The 20,185-nt window shown below is 45.3% G+C and overlaps 1 protein-coding gene across 8 annotated transcripts in view; it reads left to right on the top strand.

The window, feature by feature from the left end:
* SIL1 (SIL1 nucleotide exchange factor) overlaps positions 1–20,185 on the top strand; it is a 210,010-nt gene that overhangs the window by 56,956 nt on the left and 132,869 nt on the right. For all 8 annotated transcript variants that reach the window (XM_032847553.1, XM_032847550.1, XM_032847552.1 and 5 more), the window contains exon 3: positions 1,384–1,519. In XM_032847553.1, coding sequence (XP_032703444.1) covers positions 1,384–1,519 — 136 coding nt within the window. The remainder of the gene's footprint in view (positions 1–1,383; positions 1,520–20,185) is intronic.

The following is a 20,185-nucleotide window of genomic DNA, read 5'->3' as shown; positions in this document are numbered from 1 at the left end:
GCTTTCCATTATCATCACCATTAACTAAAAACCTTGCTCTTTCCTTTGACAGTTACTGAAAGGTCAAACTCTTAGGTGCTGGGTAGGTGGGGATACTTATCTGAAGGGCTTTCTGCCATGTTTCATCATCACCATTCCTGTTGCCTCTTTCTGATTCTCCTGGAGTTGCTGCTTGGAAGAGATGCATTGCTACCTCCCATTCAAGGTTAGGCTTGTTGGGAAACTGAAATGAGATGTGTGTAAAGGTCCTAGCTCAGGTTTGGGTTCATAGGAATTCACAAAATATGCTCACTGTTATTACAGGAAGGCTCTGGAGGTGCGAAGTCTGAAATAACCTCCCAGTGTGCTAGTGGGGGTTCCTCCTTGCTATCCAGAGCTCTGGAACCCTCTGGTTCCAGTTTCCTGAGGCCCTACTGCTTTTATGCAAGAAAGATTTAAAAATGGGACAGGAAGAATGGGAGGCCTGGAAGAAGCAAAATGAATAATACTTGGTATTTATCTTGCATCTCTGTCTCCTGCTCAAAGTGCTCCACAGACATCATCTCATTAATCCTCCATGCTCTCCATGGGGTGGAAGGAAACAGGTTTTAGGAATTAGTTTTCAGCTTTGGCTTCTTCCCCCTTCACCTCACTGGACTCCCAGCTTCCCACTTGCAGCCCTTTCACCCTGGGTTGTTATGTCCCAAGGAGTCATTTATGCCCTGTAGGCACCCCGGAGAATTGCCAGGCCCTGCTGGGCCTTGTCGCTATCAGTTGGGCCTCAGCTGGCAGGTTTTGTCTGTCTGGGGTGGCCATTTGAGGACTTATTCTCCCATTCGTGTGTGCATTTCTTCTTTTAAATACATCTTTTTTATTTGCAAGAGCAATTAGGTGAGAGTTTCAGATGTCACACAGTATAGTAACAGGGCAAGTAAAAAGCAAAAGGCTCTTACTGTCTTCTTCTGCCAACCCTTCTCCCTAGGTTGTTCCCTTAACCCCTTTGAGATAGTAATGAACTGGGGCACCTGGGTGACTCATTTGGTTAAGCATCTGCTTTTGGCTCAGGTCATGACCCCAGGGTCCTGGGATCAAGCCCCATTTCTCCTTCTCCCTGCTTGTGTGCGTTCTCTCTCTGTCAAATAAGTAAATAAAATAAAATTTAAAAAGTGATAGTAATGAACTTTATGGAGTTTTTCCCTACTCATATACACGTAACACCTGCTGTGTTGATGTAACTGTATCACCTCACTCATTCTTGTTATGAGGCTAACCTTGTGAAGGGTCCAGACAAGGCTGGGGAGGAGAGGAGGACGGAGGAGAAAGGTGTACCACCCAGGCCATGTTCTTTGTTTACCTGGTACCTTGCTATGGTGGGTCATGCCCTGTGTTTTCCTTTCTCTGAAGGAGTTTGCGCTCACCAGCCCAGAGAAGAGCAGGACCAAAGAAGCAGACAGAAAGGAAACCACAGCAGAAGAGGAGCTGGACTCCGAGGTCCTCGAGGTGTTTCACCCGACCCATGAGTGGCAGGCCCTTCGGCCAGGTACCAAGCCCAGCCCTCTCCCTGTGAAACACACTCTGAATTCTAAGTGCACATGTCCTTCGTCCCCACAGGGCTGTTTGGAAGAGCAGTCACTCTGTGGCCCACTGGAGGGGAACAGTGTGGTCCTTCCAAGTGGCGACTGCTGCTGCGGGGCTTAGGGACCTCCGTTTTCCAACAGAGCAGAGATTGTGGCACGTTATTGCCATGAAAGGAAGGCAGGTGGTGGGTGGCCGAGCATTCTGAGCAAGTGATTGAAAACTTTCTTTCCTTGTGCTTCTGAAACACAGGAGAGGCAGTGACGTGTGCCTCACTCTGCAAATGCTATTTTAGGCTCTGCTGCTCGGCTCAGTGCAGCTGAAATATTGTTCACGGGAGAGTCCTGAGCACCGGTGCGGGGCAGGAGTGTTCTGTTGCTAAAGGAACCTGTGCCAAGAAACAGGGGCTGATCCTGGCCTGGTTTCTAAATGGGGCATCCTCAGAAAGAACAACTTTCTAGCCCTTTTATGAACCTGGGCCCATGGCTTAGAAAGTAAAGAACATTTGTAGAGAGTTCACCATATTCAGGTACTGTGTTAGGTGCTGAGTGTGCATAATTTCGTTCAATCTTCACAACTGTAGGAACTGTTATTTTCTGGCTTTTCCTGTGAAAACACTGAGGTTCATTGACCTGTGTCATTCAGCTGACATGTCCTAGGTCACTGACCACAGAGCCTCGACCCACTTTCCTTCCCACTGTCCTTCTCGTTCCAACCTTACTGACTGTAGCCCCACTATGGGGACACTTGGGTCTGTTCTCCAGAGTGGGCTGTTAGCACGGTGTGCTATGGCAAGGTGGATGGCCAGCCCTGGCAGCTGCCACTGTGGTTTGGTCCGCTCTGAACCAGCATTCATCGCTGTGCCCTCACTGTCCCCGTTGCTTCTGTGCCGGCAAGGGCAGCGTTCACTGTGCCAGCCAACTTTCTGGTAGCGATGGTGCTCCTGCTGGGCTTGCATCCAGGTCGCTGATGCCACCGAAGAGTGATGAAGCACCAAGGAAGTGATGAGGGAGCCAGGGGCAAGTTTTAGGAAAACCCCTATCACTGGGGGAATGTCCTGCCCTCCCTGTTGTGAGGATTCTTGACATCAAGATATCACTCAGTACATTCAGTTCTGATTTTAATTGGTAAATTCTCCATTTGTGCTATCCCTTGAACTTGATTGCGGAATTGGATGCTAGTAAGGGTGCATGAGTGTATAGGCTTCCTGTCCTCTCTGGTCTTTGATGGGGAAGGACACTTATGGTGAGGTGGAGAGACTTCTGTGCCCCTGAAGTGCCCACCCCCCTAGAGATTTTGATGAGGGAGCAGAAAGGGTTAGCACAGGTTTTTTTTTGCCCGGGAGTCAGGGATGTGGCAAGGAGGATGATGGAATATCTTTTGGGGACTTTTCAGAAAATGGCTAGTTTTTGTTGACGGGTATTATCCCTAGTTCAGTAATTTTGTCCCCTCATGTGTCTGAAGGAAGAACCTCAGCTCTGTTGTCCTCAGGCCTCCAGGGAGGGCACCCTGGGATACATGATCTGGGCTCATAGGAAGGTAGCTTTCCAGGCTGCATGCTGTGGTCTGGAACACCAGGGGACCTACCTATGACTTCATGGGCCTTCCCACCTGGCCAGGTGGGAATTGGGCCCCAGACTTTCAGCCCTGGAGCAGCTGCAGGTCACCCTCCTGAAATCGACCCACCTCTGTTATTACTGTCAGCATCCTCACTGTGAGCCGCTTGTTCCTGGAAGTGATTTTCCTGTCTCTCTCTGTCTTCTGGTTTATTTTGGGATCTGTCTCACCTTATGGAGGCACAGCAAGCATTTGAGTGTGGATTCAGCATCAGCTGTTCACAAGCAAGCAGAGGAAAGCTGTTTGCTGGCAGGTCCTATGGGTTCTGGGCAGGAAATTCAGAAATTTGTCTTGGGGTGGAAGACCCCTGAGACCTAGGACTTTGTGCCTGTGTACTTGTTACTACAGAAAGCCAGTCATTGCTTCTCGGCCTTTTGGCTAAGATCAAGTGTACAGAAAGCCAGTCACAGCCAAATGTGGTGAAGTCTCTACTCCCTGGGCATTTGTGAGATTCTGCTTTGTGCCAGGCACTGTACTGGTAGCCAGAGATACAGGTAATATGTCACATTTACTGAGTATCGATGGTGCCAGTGCTATAACTACCCTCGCTTTTATAGACAAAACTGAGTCTTAGAAGTGACTTAGTCAAATGACCAGTTTTAAACTGTAGAGTCACAGTTTTAAAACAAGCTTTGTCTGGCCCCAAGCCTGAACTCCTCACCACTGTGCCATGCTGTCTTTTTGAGTAGCAAATGAGACATGATTCCTACCTTCTAGTAGCATATAGTCTCAGGATACAGTGACAGAAAAAGGCACTAGAGTGTTTTGGATGTTCTGGTGGAAGTATCCTGTGCTCATTGAGAGCACAAAGGAGGGTGTGGAAAGGCTAGGGCCTTCTCTCCGTATTGTTGAGATCTCAGTGAAATGGTGAGTCAAATTTTATGCTGCTGAACCTTCAACCCCATGAAAGTTCTCTTTTTGAGCTGTGTGTTCTTGGCCAGGTTGATGAGAATCTTTGAACCTTAGTTTCCTCATCTGAAAATATCTGCTTCCCAGAGATGATGTGAGACTAAAACAAGATTAACATATGTAGAATGTTTCACACAGGACTTGGCATATAGGAAATTGTAAGTGGCTATAGTTGTCATTTTAAAAAAATATACCTCTGTTGCCTTCCTTTTCTTGGGACCTGAAGGAGAAGTGGAGGTTGACAAGGCAGCCTGAGCAAAGAGCCTTGTCCTGACCGTCATCCAGTGCTGCTTGTTGGCCCCATGTGTGCTCGGGGAACTTCAAACCTGGGGCACCCTATTGACCTGAATTGACTTCTGAGGCTGTTAGAACCTCAGAAATATTGGCATCAGCACAAAGAGCCCACTTAATGGGAGCATGCAGAAAGCCTATGCAGGAACACATTCGTGTGAGGGGGTTAAAAAAAAAAGGGAAAAGAAAAAAAATCCAAATCATCAACAACTGATGAGAGCAATCCAAGAATTATAGAGCACCAGCCATCTGGTCAGATCATTTCAGATCTGCACGAGCAATAGGAGGGAATTGAATTTTAAAAACCTCATTTATAGTAGACCAACTACTCTGTTTCAAGTATTTAAGAGAGGAGTCTGATTTCCTCCAGGCCCTGGACATCTGTCTGAGGGAGCACCTGACTCTGATCTGGGTGACTCTGTGGACTTGTCTGAGAGGCCTTTGGCCCCTTGCAGCTTGGAAGGGGCTGTGTGATTCTTTAGTCCTCAGATACCACCTGCGTGTCCAGCAGTTTAATTCTGACAACACATTCCTGGAAGTAGTGTCAGATCCCTAAGTTAAAGGTCTCAGTGACACCGCATCTACTTAAGGTGCTAGTTCCAAGTCCTATATCACCTTGTATTTATGACCAGCTATAAATTAGAAATTCCCACAACCCCCTCTTCAGTTTCAGTAATTTCCTAGAAAAACTCCTAGCTCAGGGAACTTAGGAACACACTTGGGTTTGTTGGCTTATTGTAAAAGGTCCAACTCAGGAACAGCCAAATGGAAGAGAAGCAGAGGGCAAGGTATGGTATAGGGGGAGGGGTGCAGAGCCTCCCAGCCCTTTCTGGGCATACCACCCTCCTAGAACTTCTGCGTGTTGACCAGATTGGAAGCTCTCAAATTGGTTGTTCAGGGGTTTTTATGGAGGTTGAATTTGATATACATGATTGAGTTTAATCACTGATGTCCAGTCACTTAATCAGTCTCCAGCCCTCTCTCCTCTTCTTGGGGGTCAGCAGATGGGGCTAAAAGTTCCAACTGTATGATCATGGCTTACTCTTTCTGATGACCTGTCCCCATCCTGAAGTTATCTAAAGCTGCCTTCTCTCCTTCCTCTACCCCTCAAGAGTCATCTCATCAGCATAAACTCTGGAATAACTCTGGAATTTACTGTCACTCGGTAAATTTCAAAGGTTTTAGGAGCTCTATGCCAGGAACCAAGGATAAAGACCAGATTTTTTTGAATATCCTATAGGATGAATTGAGTTGGGATTCAGGGACAAAGCTCCCTGTGCCTTCTTCCACCTCCCCAGCTGTGTGGCTGGGAGGCAGGTGACCCTCCCTTCTTCCCCTGGTGTGGAGAGATCCTCCTTATGGGTGATCTCGTTCCCAGGATGGTCCACAAGTGTATGATCTGCTTCTGTCCCACCCTTCCCGTGTAGGCCCGTGTGTGCGTGCACACACATGTCTAGGCCCATGAGCAGTGGGTGACTATGGGAGTATTGGTTAAAGGCGGTTTATAAGTTAACTCCTGTGTCTTATCAGAGTGGTGCAGTGGGACTTGTCTGCCAGCAGAAGGTAATGCCCTGAGGGAGGTCTGTAGCAATAGGTCTCTGCTCATCTTTTCCTGGCTCAAGTGCAGCACTGGAAAGGTGTAACAAGGACCAAATAGAGGAAACAGGGTGGTTTTTGTGTGGCTTTAGGATAGTCTGTCTCCTCTCTTGAACACAAGTTGCTATCTCTGCAACTTTAAAGGATGAGATGTTCAACAGAGCTTCTCTCTGGTGCTCCTTCTTTCTTCACAGTGCCTTCCCCCCACCCCTCTCCATTTCAAAGCCTTTTGAGTCTTCTGGGGATTCCCTGAGAGCTTTATTTGTTCTTTCCTACTTATACTTGTGGCTCATCTCCATCACTACAACCACCTATGAAGCCTTTGTTAGGCATTCTGTGCTCTGAGCATCTCTTTTGTACCTTGGTAATAAGAATTTGTCAGGAGAACTGCTTGGGGCATAGCAGGATGCCAGGTCTTTTGAGGCCTATAAGAGCATTTTCTGAGGCTCCAAATTACCTTGTCCTTGGGGAGAAAAGGAAGGTGGGTTGGAATACATGAAGGTCCCAGAAGGTTCCATGAATACAGTTTAGATCTCTTCATTTCAGTGAGCCCTCATTTTCCATTTGTGGTTGGCTGACCACTGCCCCTCAGCAGCCAAATCCCACACCTCCTGGGGGAACAGGTGGAGGACAGGGCAGAAAAGCCTGTGAACTCCATGGCAGTGACTGCCAAGGCTGAGGCCACTTTGAGACTAGCTGGCTGAGCTCTGCACTGGCACAGAGCATCGTTGCCCGGGGTTTGGCCTTCATTACCTGGATGGGGTAGGCCAGGGTCCAGTTTGCAATCTGTGGACTTGGGTGGTGATGGAGAGCAGCTGTTGACAGTCCGGGGTAGGCCAGGGTCCAGTTTGCAATCTGTGGACTTGGGTGGTGATGGAGAGCAGCTGTTGACAGTCCGCTTTCTAACAAGCATTTGTATGCTTAATACTTACCCTAGGCTCTTACCTTTGCCTTTCTCTGCTTCCTCCGTCCACCTGTTCTCTCTGAGGTTTAGTAAAGACTACTTAGCAGAATGGCATAGCCTCAGCTCTCAAAAGTCAGGATACCCAAACTGGCTGAAATGAAAAACTTAAACTGGAGTAGAGATGATGGAAAACTAGCTGCCAAAACAAGTCCCAGCCCTCATGCCTAGGGCTTGGCTTTAGCTCAGACAATCTGTGTAGCTGTGACTTCCCTTTTTTCTCTCATATTGGCCTTATGCTGCTGGCTAAAACTGACCAGGCCATCTCAAAGGTTGGGACTCATCAGGGCTGGGAGTATCTCTCAAGGGCTGCCTTGGAGCTGGAATGAGAGGTCCTTTTCCAGAACCTGTTCCATTCTTGGTTTTGTGATAGCACTAGAGGTAGGAATTTATTGGTAACTTAAGAGGAGGTAATACTTGAGTAGGTAGAGAAGAGGACAGGTAGGAAGCATGAGTGGATGGGAAGGGGATGACATGAACAGAGACCTCAGAGTGAGAGTACAACTCCCTGGCTGGAAAGACAGGAATGTATAGGGAATAATGGGAAGGTGGTGGTGGGCAGAGTCCCATCTGTCAGATAGGGGACGGTGGAGAGAGGGTGAGGAGAGATGAGGAGAGCTAACAAGGCAGTAGAACTAATGATGTAAGTAAGTGTAAACTATTAGTGTGTAGTTGAGTCCAGTCAGGGGCTGTGTTGTGAATGGGAGATGAGGAAATGAAGAAAGAAGATAGAAACTCCTAGGTTTGAGATGTTTAAGAGTAAGTGGAAGAAGAGAACTAAAACAGTAATTTTGGTGGTAGTGACGTCAAAAAACTTGTCTATTTTATGTTACATTTGTTGTATGTTATAGTGATGTACAGTTGATTCCATCAAGATGGAATGCTTGAAGTTAGAGATAATGTGGTGGGCATTGAATGCCTGCCTAGGCTTATGGTGTAGGAGGACCCCCAGATAGGAATATAGTTAGGTAAGAAGACAGAGGAGGGGCCCTAAAGGGAAGACTTCCCAGAGGCAGGGTCACTGAAACGGAGTTGAGAGACCTTTGTATATGTTTGAAGGCAGAAGAGAAAGGAATCAGTGTTGACAGATTTGAAATCCCAGAGAGGAGACCATTGATGAGATTAAAATTGTATAGGTGCCAGATGGAAAGTCTTGGCCTATTGAATATGATGCGCCTTGGAAATGAGAAGCAGAAGCTAGGAGACAACAAAGATCAATGGGAAGGAGGTAGAGGGAAACTGAGGAAACTTCACTTAGATGTCTTCTAAGTTTCCTAAGAGCCAGGCTGAGGGTGGGGCTTCTACCTTGGATAATGCGAGAGAAGGACTTGATTGGTTACTTGGGAAATGGAGGGATGAGGAAGAACCTCTGTGGGGAAGATGCTGAGACCGTCAAGAGGTCAGAACCAAGTGGTGTCCAGTGTCAGGAAGGGCCTACTTGGGCTCCATGCGGGGCACGGTGCCTACTTTAAAAAAAAGGGGGGGGCATTGGCATTTGAAAGCCTAGCCTGCCTTTGTTGGGGGCCAGAAGCATTGGATTTGGTGCATTCTGAGCCTTAGACTGGGATAGCTGGCAGGCACATCATTAAGGGGACTGTTGGAATGTCCTCCTTAGTAAGGAGACCTTTGTCTGGCCTATGGGACAAGTTGGAGACCTTTACCAGAAGTTCCTCTGAAATTGCTCCAACCTTGTCTCTTCTGAACCAGGGACTATCAAGATTTTTTTAGGTCCCTGGCAGTGTCCAAATTCAAAATTGGAGTGGCACCTTACTGGCCACTGATCTTCTTAAATAGGCCTGAAAAGAACCTGAATAAAGCAGAACTAGTGTGCAGGGGGCTCTGTGAGCCTTTTGGTGCTTGTGCTGAATCAGGCTGATTGTGTTTTTGGTCCTGTGGGGGTTTTGTTTTGATACTGTTCATAAGCTAATAGGTTGTTGGTCTTGCCTTATTTCCCATAATTTGTTGATTTGGGCAAACAAAGATTGAGTTGTATTTTAATTTCTTTAATTAGAGAATAGTCTGTTTTGGGTTTATATAAGCAGTTATTTGAATGGAAAGAACCATTTCTTGGATTAAAAGTTTTCAGATTTGATTATCTGTAGACATAATTAGTTTATCTGGGTAGAGGTGAGTTTTCAGGCAATACTAATACGGTCTATTTATAAATCTTTTTTTTTTTTTTTTTTTTTTGCCTAGGGAGAAAAAAGAAAACTACCTCTATTCCCCCATCCCAGCAACCCTCTACATGTTGTATAAACATCATTTTGTTAATCTCCATTCTGTCATCCTGGTTTGCCAAGTCAGGCTTTTGGACAGAGGGTGAGGAGGTTGTCTAGTCTATCATGGCCAAGAATGACTGAGGCAGAAGAGGACCCAGGAACTTTAGCTGTTGGGGAAGGGAGGAAAACTAACATTTTTTTGGAAAACCCCCTTGTCCCTGGTGCCTTGTATACATTTTTTAAGGGAGATCTCAAGGTGCTGCACCAAGAAGTGATTACCTCTTCTCTTGGTCTCTTTTGGAGCCCATGGTCTGTCAGTGAAGGATCCCAAATCCCATTGCTTTTCCCAGGATTTCAATCTGCAAGATCATTTTTTGAAAGCAGTGCTATTTGAGGCCTATGTGGGAACAAAGTAATGTGAATTTTAGAGGCTGTTGACATTGAGAGGGGGAAATTATTCAAGAGGATGCAGAATTATTCAAGCTTTGTTTTCGATTAAATCTTAGGGATCTTAGGAGTAGATCCAGATGTCCCTAAACACAGTGGATTAAGTAGCCCTGTTTTATGCAGTCTGATTTGAGGGCTCTTAGTTGGCTTTAGATTCTCCCTAGGTTAGATTGCAGAAGGGGAAGCTGGAGGAATTGTTCCCTAAATACCATTAGCATTTCAACTTCTAGTATTCGATCAGAGTACCTAGCTGAAGATACCTTGGAGTCCAGTATCAGTGGTAGATTGCAAAGGGGAGGGACTCTTACGTAAAGTCAGCAGTAATAGGGGTGGCCACTTGCAATGTCAGTTTTACACAAGTCCATCTTAATGATGGAGTTGGCAGGGACACTTGGGGAGCTGAAAGGCAGTGGAGAGAAGGAAGAGACGGCTCAAAAGAAGGCTGTCTTTTCACCTATTTGCTGGCATCATCTGGCCCTGCTTATGCATGTCAGGAAAAGTCTGGGTTCTGTAGTGACTTGCTTTGAACAAAATGTTCTCTCTCCCTTCCTCGTTTTCATGCCCTGAGCCCTTCTCCCTTCCACCCTCCCTTGCTGCCTGCCCTCCCTGCCTCCTTTCCTTCTTTACTGTAATGGCCTTTACCTGCAGCTGAATGGCAGGTGGCAGGGATGGATAGATGTGGGGGTGTGTAGCTGGGGGAATATTTTCTCAGTTTTGCCAGCATCAAAGAAATTACTTCGAAGGCAGTCCTTCCAGCCATGCATTTCGCTGATCAGTCAGAATAAGGGGAAAAACATATTAGCATTGCCAGAGAGGCTATTTGGGAAAAATCAAGTCTGTGCAACTGAGTGATCTAAAGTTATAAGCATTAAAAACAAATCCTGGAGCGCAGCTGGAATGCTTCCCACCCTGTCTCCCATAGCCCTGTCCCTTGACACCCCCCCCAACACCACCCCCCTACTCCTGTGCTACATGAATGGGTTGTGCTTCAGCATTCCCAGAGAGCCTAATTTGAAAGAGGAAGTGCCAGGTTGTGTTGGACTTCTCTGGGCCTGATATGGAAAAGCAGTCTAAGAAGTTTCTGGTTTGGTTTTGCTTTTTGTTTGTTTGTTGTTTTTAAATCCTGTGACTGCAGTGTCTCCATACCCTTGGAGAGGCTATTAGAAGGGGGTTCTTTTGAGTGGAGCACACCTACGTGCTCATTTATTTTCTCTCTGCCTGGTGCTAGTCCGGAGTGAGGTCTCAGCACAGTGGCCTCCTCTTTATCCTTAGGCCAGGGAGGTACTTCTTGTAAAGAGAAGGAAATTTCTGGTTGTTTGGGCAGAACTTAGAAGTTAAAGTGGGTTTGTTTGTCTCCTTTGGAAAAAATGATAAAAGCTAGAATGCCCTTTCTTCAGAGGGTAGCGTCCCGGCTGTATTGTGGCATCTAGTTGAGTTTGGCTGGCAGTGGAGTGTTGTAGAATCAGTCTCCCCAGGCTCATACCTCAGCGCTCCCTTTTACAGCTGGGGAGTCTTGGGCACATTACCTAATTTTACTAAGGTTTAATGAAGTATCATTTGCAAAATAGGGATAGTAAGTAATACCTACTTCAGAGGGTTGTCTTAAGTAGTACATGAGGTGAACATATTAATTGTTCACTATAGTGCCAGGTTCATAGCAACAGCTCTTGTAGTAAAAATGAGTGGACATCAAATAAACCCACAGTGAGGCATAATCTAGAAAAAAGCTGGCCATTACTCTGCAAGTACATCCAGGTCAAGAAAGAAATACTGAGGAGATGTCAAAGATGGGAGGAGACAGGACAGCTATGTGCAGTGTGGTTTCCTAGATGAGAGTCTGGGACAGAAAAAAAGTGATTAGAGAAAAATAGGTGCAGTCCAAATAAAGTCTCAAGTTAGTACTATTGTACCAATGTTAAGTTCTCAGTTCTGTTAGTTGTTTTATAGTTTTGTAAGATGTTAGTATCAGGGGAAGTTAGGTGAAGGGTTTATGGGATCTCTACTTCTTTTTCTTCTTCCTTTTTTTTTTTTTTTTTTTTTGCAACTTTTCTCCAAGTCTAAAATCATTTCAAAATAAAAAATTAAAATCAAGGAAGTTAATGTCCAAGTGATGTGTTAGGTAAAAAGAGAAACTGACCAGAGTAGAGCCATGCACAGCAGATCTCACCTGACTCCGTCTCACCTCCTGTGTCCGAGAAGGCGAGCTCTTATTAAGGGGCCCCAACGCCTTCTTCTGTAGCCCCCGTGTACCTGAGGCATCCTTTGGAGAGGTTCCGCCGTAGGCCGATAATTGGTCAGCAGTGGAGACACACACCCCACGTCTGATCCTGGATGGTGCTCTACAGCGGTTGGGAAGGAGACTACTCATTTAGCATTGGGACTCTCTGTGGGGCTGAATGATCAGGGCACTTGTCTCTGTTCCTTGGAATATAAATGAAGTTCTGCCTGTTTTATCTTTCTGTCTCAGCACCAGTCACTATGGCAATATGTTTGCAGATTGCGATGCCTACCCCTACGCTCACACTCAGTGTTTGATCATCCAGAAAAGAAAAATAAGTTCAGACCCAGCTCTGCAATAATTTATTATTTTGTTTCCTGTTTTAAGTGCCTTGCTCTTGCACAAAGCAGGCATTTTGCTTGCTCTTCTTGGGTGCAGAATGTACATGTGCTTTTCTTATGACTGATGTGGTCATCTCTGCCATGCTGATGGCAAGTGTGTAGAAGAAAGCCATTATTGTAATTGGGAAAATGTGAATCTTGGGGTTTTTCTTTTTCCACTGAAATCGACTGTCAGGGGGGGTTCTAGAAAGGATAAATTCTTCCATTCTGGCATACAACTCCTTCACAAGTATTTGCTGTCAGAAATTCATATTTTCTAAGTTTAAAAAAAAAGGTTAATGCTAAAAAATGTTTTTTGTGTTTTACCTTAGTGGCTAAGGTGTACTGCTTTTTGCTATTGATTTACAGATTTTATTGTCTGACCCTTGGGATGCAAGTGGATTACTCAATAATGTGACAAATGGCTGGGCTCTGAATTATGTATTGTATTACAGGGGAGTTCATAAACCATATTTCTCTGTAGGTTATTTTAGGCATAAGACTAGTGAACTGTCATTTCTCTTTTGGTCGCATGTGACTAAAAAAAAGGTGGGGGTTGGTGGTGGGAAGTGTCTGGCTCAAAATTCAACAGAGCACTGGGAAAGGTTTTGAGTGTAGATGCTGGAAGTAGACCGACTTCGGGGTGTGGACTGGGAGGACGGGGGGCACCTGGAATAGAGGAGAGTGGCTTTGCTGCTCCTTTGCTCAGGCTAGAGCCCCTTCAGGAAAACTTCTGGCTTCCACTCCCCTGGGGCTTCTGTTCCAGTCAAATAACAAATGACCTGAGGCCAGAGAGTCCTGCACCCTGAGTAGACCTACCACACTCCTGCTCCCCTCCCCCCACATAGCCACTTGTGCTGATGGATGTGCAAACCCTTTTCAGATGGTTTGGCACTGCTCGGCTTGCAGAGATCATCTGTCTCTTTTGAATGAGCAACTTGATGTTTGTGGCTCCTTTTTCCTGCACAGAGAGAAATTGCTTCTGCCTTCTGATGGAAATGTTTACCTTCCCTGGGGAAAGGTACTATTCTTTAGGGGCAATGTTTGCTGGTGCTCCCCACCCCTTGTGGGAGCATCAGCCTGTGCTTGAGGGTGGACAGGAGGAGGTGGCCATTGGAGCATGCAGAATTGCCACTGGGGCAGCCATCTGCCAGTGTCGTGGCTCACAGCCTGCCTCCGAGCAGGCCGCAGGGAGGGAGTGTCTATACTCCGGGGCCTGCATGCATTATGCACAGCCTCTTCCCTAAGTGAGCTTTCTGAACATATATAACTCCTTTCTACCCTTTTCTTGTATGGTCTGCCTCGGGGCACCATTCAGAATCTCCCCTAATTATACTGGAGCTCAGCTTCTACTGTCTCGCATTTGGAGTTTCTGGTAATAGCTGATTTTTTTTTTTCGGGGGGCAGTGGGGAATAGATTTCTAAAATTGCATTGAGGGATTGATTTATAGTTATAGGAAAAAATGCTTTTTACAAGCAAATTATCAAGACTGCAATGATAAGAGTTTCCCATCAGTGGTGTTGAGACAATCCAAAGCCGGGTTAGCTTCCATGTCTTTTCCAGAATGGACTCTGTAATTTAAGGAGGCTGCTCTAGTATTAAAATGAAATCTGTGCTTCTGATTGCAGACCACCACCTTCCCCACATATTGCCCCCATGTCCCCCTTCCCTTCCTGAGTTGGAGGAGTTTTTGTACATGCTGCTTAGAAAAAGAAGATTTATATCATGACTCAATCCTCACCCACAGATCTAGGATTCCTGCCATCCAGTAAATTTTGGCAGGCAGGTCCTGTGTATGGAGAACATGTCCTGCCTCCCTATCCCTGTACTGCTCCCCTTATTGCGTATGCTTCTTGGGTGGAGTCTGGGATGTTTAGCTTCCCATCTTTCCTGCTTTGCCTCCCAGGCAACTCCTGCATCTCCTATAAGGCTATGCCTTAGTATCTGTGAGGTACAGGGTTTGGTCTCTCACATCCCAGGGACTTGATAGAGAGACCTATAAAGCCTGTAATTATAGTGTTGAACCCTTAAAGCCATTGAGGCTTCCAGGTGAGTGCTGGTGAGGCCATGATGCTGTTGAGAGTGGCTTACTGGTGACACTGGGTCCTCCTTTGCCCTCTGGTGGGGGAGAGAAGAGGGGGGAAAAAGGCACTGGGTTTTAGAAAATGCTTGGCTACGAAGACTTGATTGAACGTCTTCTCCTCCCCATCCCTAGGTAATTCAGAAGAATTTAAGATAAAAGAGCGCAGGGCAGAATAGGACTTTGGGGGCCAAAGACAAAGAGAGAGGTGTGGTGGGGAGAAAGAGGGTGAGCTTCTGGCTCACCTACGTCTTAGAACAGGACCTTCCTGGTCTGGCAGCTATGGACCAGCATGGGCTAAGCCCACTGTTGGCATGTGTACAAGGAAGTGGTGAGCACCTCAGAGACTTCCCTAGGGATAGGATATTGCTGCTGCCTCTGAGGCTTCTGCTCCCCTCTTCACCAGGCCACTGGAAAGCAAAGGGTCCTCAGCTGCTTGGCTCCTGCAGCGAGGAGACTGGCCACACGGGGAGAGACTTAGGCCAAGTCTGGACCACATTAGATGTTGCTCCCTCTGTAGCCGAGCCAGTAGGAAGCTCTTGTTGGAATAGCCTCCCTGTCCCCTAAGCCTGTGTAGATGTGATGGACCTGAACCTTTCCCTTCCAGACTGACTATTTTGGGCTTTTCTCCCCATTTCAGGCCTCAGAACTAATCTGATGGCAGCTTCTGGAGTGTCTCCAGACCTACAGCATATAGGGCTTAGCAATTACAAGATGAGTTGTAGGGCGGCACTTTTACTGGATATCCTTTGAGATTGACTTTCCGATAGTCCTTAAGTGCCCCATGGGGGCCTCTTCAGGGGCCCTGGTTTCCCTTGAACTTAGTGTTAGTGCTGACTCCTACACACATTCCTGTGTTTTGTTTTGTTTTGTTTTGTTTTCCATCTTAACCATGATTGGTGATGAACTGGGAGAAGGGAGCAAGGATTTGCTTTCCTCTGCACCAGAAGTGCAGAGCTGCTAATTTCATTCTCCACGCTGTCTCTTAGATGAGCAGTGTCCTCTGAGCCCATGTTTAGTACCGCGGTGTTGCTGGACTCTCCTGGCAAAAATTAGGCTAATGTCTCCAACGACTGCATTAGCCACTGAAATGAGGTTCTAAATTGAAGGTACTACACCAAGTCTGTCTCCAAGGTATTGCCTTGTTCTAGCTTTTATTATTCAAATTCATTCTCTCAATGATTCTCTGCAGACTGACTGGCACGGGGTTCAGCAGTGGAACTGAAAGGCAAGTTAGCTGAAAGGCAAGCTCACCTTTAAAGGGAAGGGAGAAAGGAAAGGAAAAAACAGAAAACCCAAAAAGCTGAATGCTGTGGTACAAATAGCCATTTGTCTGTTCCAAGAGCTCCTTGACCAGTCTGAGCAATGCGTAGAGGTAGGAGAGTAAGGGACCAGACCTGGGACAGAGTGGAGGCTGTAGCGTGAGGATAGAGGGACTTGTCGGTGCTTTAGTGACATCTGTGCCTTGTAAGTTTACCGTAATTCTTCCTTCCCTTTCATGTTTACTGAGCACCCAAATGTATGTCTTACAGGGTGTTGAGAACTCCAGGGTAGAAAACCAAAGATCAACAAAACAGGATCTTCTCTTCACAAAGCTGTTAGTCTTACAGTTTCACTGCATTTTCTCTATCTTGGGTGTGTGGGTAGGGGTGAGGGGGATGAAGATTGGAGCTATGATTCTTATATTTTACATCAGAAGTAGGAGCCTTCTAACAGTCATATGCTTAGAGAGTTGAGAATTTGGCTCTTACATGTTTGTTTTTAAAATAGATTTTTTTTTGCCTGCTGACAAAGTAATATGTTTTCCAAGCAGAAAACTTGGAAAACACAGAAAAGCACAAAGGGAAACACCACTACCACCCGTATTCCACTATCCACATGTAAAGATAACATTATAGCTTACATTCTTCCAGTTGTTTCTACACGAGTGCTGTCATTCTGTACGTAGTGTTTTGAGGCTGATACTTTCCTTTTAGCAACTGGGAGTTAAATTTTGCAGAGTTTTGAAAGGTAGAGCCTCTAGCACATAACTAGGCACACAGTGAACATTATCCAGGTGCTGGTCTTTATCAATTATATGAATATACCAAATTTTGTTTAATTGGTTCTTATTGTTGTGCATTTAGGTGGTTTACAGCTTTCCATTCTGAGTAATTCTACAATGAAAAGTCTGTGTGTGTGTGTGTGTGTATGTGTGTGTGTGTGTGTGTGTAAATCTCCTTTTGTCTATTTTTCTGTGCCCTTTGACTATGTTCTTAGAAGAGATTCACCAAAGTTGAAGTGCTCGTCTTTTCTGATTCTTCTGCTGTGTGTCTCAGCTGGGACAACCTGATGTCTGGGCTGTTAGAACAGCACTGTGGTTTGAGTATCTCTCATCCCTTTTCTGTATCACATGTCAGATGCCCTAGGATTTCTTCTCCCTGTGGTCGCTGGGTGCTTCTCTCTTGACCAGAAAATAGCTGGCTTCAGGGAAGACAGGGCAGCAAGCACAGAACACCTGTTCCTATTGTTTTGCGCCAAGATGGTAGTATCCCTGGAGACAGGGACATTGTCATCAACCTCTTTAATAATAAGCACATACTGAGTGCCTGCCCACCTGTGTCCTGCCCAGTGCCAGATAAGGCAGAGATAAAAAAAAAAATAGGCCTCTACCTTCCAGCTACTTGCCTACTGATTGGATAATGGAATTGACACAAAATAATTCACACACGTTTATTGAGCATTTGCTATATGGTAGATACTTGTGCCAGACTACTGTTGGGGGAACCAAAAAGGCTGAGATGCTGTCCTCCTTCTTAAAGGAAGCTGCAATACATATAAATAAGAGCTATTTATAGGTAAAGTTAACTAGCCACACAGGTCAGTAAGTGATAAAATCTAGTCATGCAGACAACAAGTATTAGAGACTGGCTGCTTTGGAGAAGAGGGTCATTCATTATGAGTCAGAGTAGTTGAATTTCAGAGAGAAGGTAGGACACTTGTTGGGGCCTGAGAAAGAGCTGGCATTTGGTGAGGTCGAGTGGGAAGGGTTTTCTAGGTGAGAGGAGCAGCTTGCGAGAGATGGTGGCAATACTGATTGTGTTAAGGTGGAGAGCAGTTGCCAGGAAGTACAGGAGCAGGCTAAGGGTGGGGAATTGCAGAAAGGCAGGTGAGGGTCAAGGCTGCATATCGAGACACCTGAGCATGGTGGGCTACACAGTAGATGAAACACAATAGGTGAATACACAGATGGTACACAGTAGATGAAAACAGTTTGGTAAAATTGTCTCTGATTAAAGGACAGGTAAGAAGGTCTTATTTCTCTTAGTGCCGGAGGGCCCCCAGGCTCAGTCCTTGGGTCTCTACTCTTCTTTGTCTACACTAAAGCTCTGGGTGATCACATCTAGCCTAGCAGCTTTAAATTTCATGTATATGCTGGTCATTGCCAGATTTTTTTTTTTTTTTAAGTCTCCAGCACATACTTTTCTGAACTCCAGACTCCTCTATTCATCTACTTACTAGATACCTGTATATGGATGTTTAATAGGCATCTCAACCTTAATGTGTTTAAAACTGAGCTCATGTTACCTTTCCCACTTCAATGAATGACAGCTCTGTCCTTTGACTTATTCAGATCAGAATCCTCTTAGGCATTCTTGACTCCTTTCTCTCACATCCACCTTTGCCCAATGCAGGGCTTGAACTCAGAACCCTGAGATCAAGACCTAAGCTGAGATCAAGAATAGGTTGCTTAACCAACTGAGCCACCCGGCCACGCCTAAAGATTTTATTTTTAAGTAATCTGTACACCCTACGTGGGGATCAAACTCAAAGCCCCAAGATCAGGTCACATCTCAAATGACTGATCTATCCAGGCGCCCCCCCCCCCCCACACTCATATTCTGACAGCACAGCCTGCAATAGCTCTCTCTTCAAAATATATCTAAAATCTGACCACTTCTCATTACTCTCTGACCACCATGATCTCTCACCTGGATTATTGTAGCTGGCTCCTAACAGGCCTTCTTCATCCTTCTGCCTTTATCACCTACAGTTCTTTCTCAATACAGCAGCTAGAGTGATTCTTTATGTCTGTCTGTGCTCAGAAATATCTGTTGGTCTTCCTTCTCATATAAAGTAAGAGTCAAAGTCCTTTCCAAGACCTACACATCCCCGTCATGTGGCTCAACATTACCTTTGTCGATTTATCTCCTACTGCTCTCCCTAAAGTTCCCTCTCCTTTAGCCACCTTGGCATCCCTCATGTTCCCTGAACACATCAGGCCCATCACACCTTGGGACCTAGAATACTCTTCTCCTAGACAGGTTTGTGGGCAATTCCCTCACTTTTCTTAGGTCTTTAATCAGAAACGAACTTGTCTTCTGATGGCCAAAGCTAGAAAGATTTAAGTAATGTAATGTAGTATCAGATTATAGCCCGAAGTATAAAATAAATATATAACAATTTGAATTGGTATAAACTAATGATTGAATGAATAAATGGGAGAAATAAGATAAAATATCTCTTAAAGAAGAATTTCAATAATTTATAGGTGCTTTCACCTCTAGGAGGAGGAGCTTAAATCTTTTGAGTGTGATCTGGACTTAGTGATTTACTTCTAAAGAACCGTTTTTGAAAAGAGAAAAATAGTAACATTATGGTAAAGAAACCCAGTAAGTATTACCTGTCATTAAGAGGGACCTCACGAGTGCTGTCATATGGATATGAGGGACCCCCTGACAGGATGTGAGAACATAGGCTCTTTGCCTGTGTGGTGTTCTTCCTTGCAACCAGTAAGCCCAGAGTAATCATGAGAAAAGTGTCAAATAGATTTAAATTGAGGAATAGTCTACATAATATGTGGTCAGTAATCCTCAAACTGCCTGGTAATGATAAGGAAAGACCAAGAAGCTATTACAGGGATGTCTGGCTGGCTCAGTCAGTAGAGCACACAGACTCTTGATCTCAGGATCATAAGTTCAAGCCCCACGTTAGATGTGGAGCCTACTTAAACAAAAAACCCCCTCATAGAGCAGAGAAGACATGACCCCTAAATTCCTAAATTCTGATTTGTATACTAGAACTGAAAGAGGACATTAATGGAAAAACCAGTGAGACATGAAGAGTCTGGAGTTTAGTTACTATTAATGTAGCAATGTTGGTTTCTTAATATTGATAAATATACCACAGTAGTGTAAGATGATAATATTAGGGGACAGCTGGGTGGCTCAGTTGGTTAAGCCGCTGCCTTCGGCTCAGGTCATGATCCCAGAGTCCTAGGATTGAGTCCCGCATTGGGCTCTTTCCTCAGTAGGGAGCCTGCCTCTCTCTTCGCCTCTTTCTGCCACTCTGCCTGCTTGTGCACTCTCTCTCTCTCTCTCTGTGACAAATAAATAAAAGAATCTTAAAAAAAAAAAAAAGATGATAATATTAGGGGAATGGAAACTGGGTTAAAGTTATGCAGGAATTTTTGGAATCTGTACTATCATTAAAGTTTTCTGTAAATCTAAAATTACTCCAAAAAAGAAAAAAGCGACCTTCTCAAACAAGCCCTTCCCTAGCCACCATCTGAAGAAAGCTTTTTCCCTCCTTGACACTTCATATCCCTTTCTCTGCATTGGTTTGCTCGTTAGTACTTATTGTCTCATAGCATATATTTTACTCATGTTGTTTGTTTCCATGCTACAAGAAAGAATAGGGGTTTTGGTCTTAGTCTTGCTCACTTATGGCTCTTCAAGGCCCAGCCCTACGCTTAGCTCATAGCAGCCGTTCAATAAATACTTGTTCATGACTGAAAGAATAAATTCTTAGATCACCCTTTTGTCCTTAAGCAGCATGAGGATTTTGTGTTTGGGCCTGCCTTTCTCTTTCGAGATTACTAGTAGTTTACCATTTCAGTGGGGGAAATGACACCTGTTGTTGGCTTTTCTTCT

This window comes from Lontra canadensis, unplaced genomic scaffold (genome assembly GCF_010015895.1).
Source record: "Lontra canadensis isolate GAN:19392208 unplaced genomic scaffold, GSC_riverotter_1.0 scaffold189, whole genome shotgun sequence".
Taxonomy (NCBI): domain Eukaryota; kingdom Metazoa; phylum Chordata; class Mammalia; order Carnivora; family Mustelidae; genus Lontra; species Lontra canadensis.
The sequence above is the reverse complement of the archived record's forward strand: the minus strand, read 5'-3'. Positions and strand labels throughout refer to the sequence as shown.